The following is a 4,947-nucleotide window of genomic DNA, read 5'->3' on the forward strand; positions in this document are numbered from 1 at the left end:
TTTTATTATTTCCAAATACATGTAATATGCATATAACAATAGGCCAAGGAAAATAAAGAAGTGCCAGCTATGCATAGCAAACCAGCCTGCTATGATAAGTTGGAAAATGGTTTGCAATCAGGTTATCAATTGTTTCTATGATTGATAAAAAATTCCAGAACACTTAAAGAGACGTTTGCTTATATTTTAAATTGCTTTTTTATGATAGCATTTACACTAGTAATTTTGTAAACTGAAGATTAAACAGACTAGTTAATAACTGTAAATCTCAACTATAATAAGTGCTATACTACCCAGTGGGGGAACAACAGCAATGCAACAAGCAAACAAAAAAAATGGTTTTCACAGATTACAAGGAGGTACTGACATTTAAACAGAGGGTGACATGTTAAGCAAAGTTGAAATATAATATGCTGAGTGGATTTGCAATGCAGAGCAAACACCCAAACCAAAATGAATTCAATAAAACAGTATCTATCATGAGTGTCACTTACTCAGTTTTACCTATTCCAGGCACCAGATTCTTTCATTCATGTCACAGGCACTAATCTTGTGGGGTCTATTTAGCCCTGATGGTTATTTATAAAATATCTCAAGTACTTCTTTAACTCATAACTTGGAATAATTTAAGAGAGGCAACAACAGGTTTAATTAAGAAGACCTAAGCTTATGCCATGAAATAAGAAGCACAATACTGTGCTGTATAAATTTTATTTGTCCGTTGCCCATCTCTACCGCATTCTCCACTCTGGGAGGCTAATGTGTGTCATCAGTGGTCTCCCATGTCCTCTGGCTTCCAGTTGATTTAGCCACTGGGAAGTGGGAGTTGGAAATAGAATAAAGAGGGCAGAGAGGTCAGGATATTTATTCTGCTAGTTCCCTACCCATGAAGTTGCTTCAGGCTATGTCCCTTGACAAAAGGTTACTGCTCTTCTCAAGGTGCTTTCTTATGACTCTCAGCTTCTGGCCACTTCTCCCTCCCCTGATATCTTGGGCCTAGATGTAGTAACATCTCCACTGCTGCAAGACCCAGTTTCTTATATTATCTCTGGTGATTTTCCTACACCCTGATTGTGTTATAATTTGTTCCTTTGTAACTAAATCGCTCAGATTATCCAGGCCAGATCAAGCTGAGATATTCCACAGGACAGTGTGGGGACACTGAAGGGTTTAAGTGAGGGAGTGGAGTGATTAGATTTATCTTGTTTATTACTTTGTCTACAATGTGCAAGTTACATTGGAAAATAGACTTGAGGCAGAGAGACTATGTAGTCTGCTGCAAACACAGGCAGAAAATGATAGAGCTTTGCATTGGCAATGTGTGGAAACAAGGAAGGAGTTCTGTATGACAGAAATTAGTAGCCAATTATATATGGTGTTTTGCAAGGCTTAGGGAAAATTCTAGAATGTCAGATTTCCTGCTTAAGGAATAAAATAAATAGTGGTTTTATTACTTGTTTTCTATGGCATTATTTCCATTTTATGAAATCAGCTTAAAGAAAGGATTACATGGCCCTCAAAGAAAAGAAAAAAACAATCTTGTCATGTTTATTTTGAATATTCTAAAATATTCCAGAGCAGAATCTATAGGGAATTGCTATCTTTGACTCACAAGAATATAAAAAAATAGCTTCAGTGTAAGTCTGTCCTACTTGTAGAATATAACTGGCGTGAATTCTAAAATATTGTTACAAGAAGTTTCTAAATATGCAGGAAAAAAAATTTTGAGACCAAGTAGTTTTCTTGGGAGTTGAGAGAAATATCAATAGGGGAGTGAGGAAGTGAGATAGGTAAGGCAAGACAGCCAGTTAAGGATGATGCATAATCAAGCAGGTTACCACGATGACCCACTAGAGCTTTATCCCACTGGGAAAGCTCTGGAACCTTTATAAAACACATATCTCAAAGTTATCTTCCCTAGCATCAAGGGTGCTCTCATGTTCATACCCCAGTGCCTACCATCAGCCATTGATGAGAGGCTGCTTCTGGGAGGCAGGGTGGTGAGAGAGTGGAGAGGGGATGGCAAAGCATACTCTTTGGGGCAACACAAAGCCTACAAGCAACAAAATGTCAGTGATAGTATTGGAAATAAGGCTGCTGGGCACTGAAGTGATAAGGGTGGGGAATTTGGACATTCTGTTATAGGAGCTTTCAAAAAGGTTATTGATATTTTGCTCCAGAGATGAAGAACAGACAGAGTTAAATTTTTCACTTATACTATTGATGTTCTAGGTCACTTTCAGGAAGTTGACTTAACAAAAACTCATGTTTGCCTTTAAAAAAAGTAAGAAATACTACTGTCCGTCATGCTAGCTGTAACACAATGAGCAATTTCTTTCATAAGTAATAAAAAATGTGAGATAATATTTGGATGTTCAATTTCATATGTCTTCTCCAGACTAGCATTTACTCCCACATATTCATTTTTCCTTCTCTTTCAGTTGAAAGAATTCAGAGTCAGTGGGATGAAGTACAGGAACACCTTCAGAACCGGAGGCAGCAGTTAAACGAAATGTTAAAGGATTCAACACAATGGCTGGAAGCTAAGGAAGAAGCTGAGCAGGTGGTGGGGCAGGCCAGAGCCAAGCTTGAGACATGGAAGGAGGGTCCCTACACAATGGATGCAATCCAAAGGAAGATCACAGAAACCAAGGTTAGTATCAAAGATATGTTCTTAAAATACACTGGATAAAATTATACCGTGGATTAAAATTTAATGGTTTTGTATGTAAATTTATTAAAAGAAAACATAGACTGAGGGAAAAAAATCTATATAGTCTTCTTGGATGGATGGCTTCCATTTGTAAATTAGTCATTGTTTAGACTACACCAAGCTACACAGCTTGTTTTTAATACTAGACTTATTTGAAAAATAAACCCTGAAATCTCAATAGGTGAGTTACAGTGATGATTAATTCCTTGGTTGTGTCATAGTCCAATAGAGGTCAAAGAACTCTTCTTGGGAGCTTTCCCCTAAATGGTGAGTTGCAGATTCAGGATTTTCTAATTTTATTAAACTATAATTTTAAAATCATGTCTGCCCTAAGTCACCACAGAAGAATAAGAGAGAATGTGGTAAAGACATGGGGTTTTAGGGCCAGGCCTCAAAATTGTGGACATTACTTCCATCCATATCCCATTGACCAGAACTTATTCCAAATTTAATTTCAGGAAGAATAAGTTGGAGTAACAAACTGGTGAACTTTTAGCTGCTCCTTGCCATAGCTAGTTTTCCAAAGGGTCTGAACAGCTAAGAGGACACAGTTTTTATTTCTATGACAAGAATGTTAGAAAGCCATAAGTTTGTAGTATTTCACAAACTTAGTACATTTGTTGGAGGCATCATCTAAGTGAACAAAAATTTTCTCTTTCATAAGATATTTGTTACCACTAAAATGTTCTCCCTTTGACAAGGGTAGATGAATTAGGAATTTCTAAGGATGGTTTTTCCAATTTCTCATTTGATTATGTGAAATACAGAATCCGTGTGGTTATTCTTGAGGGTTCTGCTCTCATCAATCAGGTACTCAGTATGTCACGCTATTTCATTTTTCTCTCAAAAATTTAAGATTCTATGAATCTAGCAGATAATGGAACAGATTGGTTAACTGGTAAGGAGAGATTACATGGAAAAGTAGTTTGGACTGGACCCTTGGGTTAGAAATGAGGGGAAGGAGAGGTGAGAGGTGTATAAAGATAGAAATGATCAGAGCAAGAAGACTCTGAAAATTGGCAGTTAAGAAATACTCTTAAAACATACAAGAACCCTAAAGTGATGGCAAGAATAATTAAGGTTTAATAGCTTCTGAAAGAGCAAGGGGCTTTAAATAAGAGACGGAAAGAGTTGCAAAAGTAAATATGAGAGGAGGAAACAAAACAGTTTTTTCATCAAAACAAGCAAGATGTTTTGGACACCTAAAACAAAGACAAGATTATATTATAATTGCCATCCTTATCAAACTTTTGAAATAAAAAATTTCTTTTGAATAGTCAGTCTAAAACTGTGCCTTAAAATGGCTCAGCCATTATCTTTGGAAACTTATGTTTTTGTTTGTGATATTTAGGAATTTAATGATATATATTGTTACAACTTCAGTGTAGGTTCCTAACACAAATAAAGATGACTAAAGCTGTAATTTTCATGTCCATTTCCTAAATAACATATGCTAAAGCTAAAGTAATACTAATACTGACATTTAGAGAATACTTGGTACTTGTCAAAAACTATGCTAATCACTGCATGTATTGGCTTAGTTCATCCTCCCGAAAACTTTTCATGAAAAATAGTATTATTGTTCCCAGTTTACGTATAAGAAAATTGAAAGCCTAGTGAAGTTCAGTAACTTCTCTTAATAGCAATAGAGTTGGAATATGAATGCAGAGCAATTACTTTTGTAAATGACCTCCCAGATTTCTTCTTTAACCCACTGTCTGTGTGGCTTAAACAGATCAAAAAACACTGAAAGTATCCAAAAGGGAGAAAATTGTAGTTGTGAACTGACAAATAAGATTACCAGTGAGCCAACAGGTGGAAAATGAAAGTAGTGAAACAGCCTACTAGGGAGAAGTTTTCATATTCCATTTTACTGTGGAAAAACTAAAAAGATAAGTGTAGATTATATTCCATTTTTAATGAAACTCCAATGTTTAATTCTTATAAAAGTCAGGGAGCCTGATAAAGTGGAGGACTGCCTTTATGTCTGCTGTGTTATCACTCCTGAGTGATATTAGCTGGCTTATCACTTACAGTTTTCTTTTAGGAAAAAAGTGTGAAGATAGACATAATAGACACTGGTTAATTTGACCAGAATCTCCTTACTCCATGAATTCTTTCTTACTCTCTGTATCTAGGATTAGCATAGAGATGGTGAGCCTAATAGTCAGTCATCAGACTGTATCTATAAACTTGGAGAGCTGTAATTACAGTAGCCAGCTTTCCTTGGAGTA

The 4,947-nt window shown here is 36.0% G+C and overlaps 1 protein-coding gene across 1 annotated transcript in view; it reads left to right on the forward strand.

The window, feature by feature from the left end:
• Positions 1-4,947, forward strand: part of LOC104999961 (dystrophin-like) — a 304,788-nt gene that overhangs the window by 35,510 nt on the left and 264,331 nt on the right. Inside the window, exon 2 of the mRNA XM_010855597.1 lies at positions 2,442-2,653. Coding sequence (XP_010853899.1) covers positions 2,442-2,653 — 212 coding nt within the window. The remainder of the gene's footprint in view (positions 1-2,441; positions 2,654-4,947) is intronic.

Source organism: Bison bison, unplaced genomic scaffold, assembly GCF_000754665.1.
Source record: "Bison bison bison isolate TAMUID 2011002044 unplaced genomic scaffold, Bison_UMD1.0 scf7180017864366, whole genome shotgun sequence".
Lineage (NCBI taxonomy): Eukaryota > Metazoa > Chordata > Mammalia > Artiodactyla > Bovidae > Bison > Bison bison.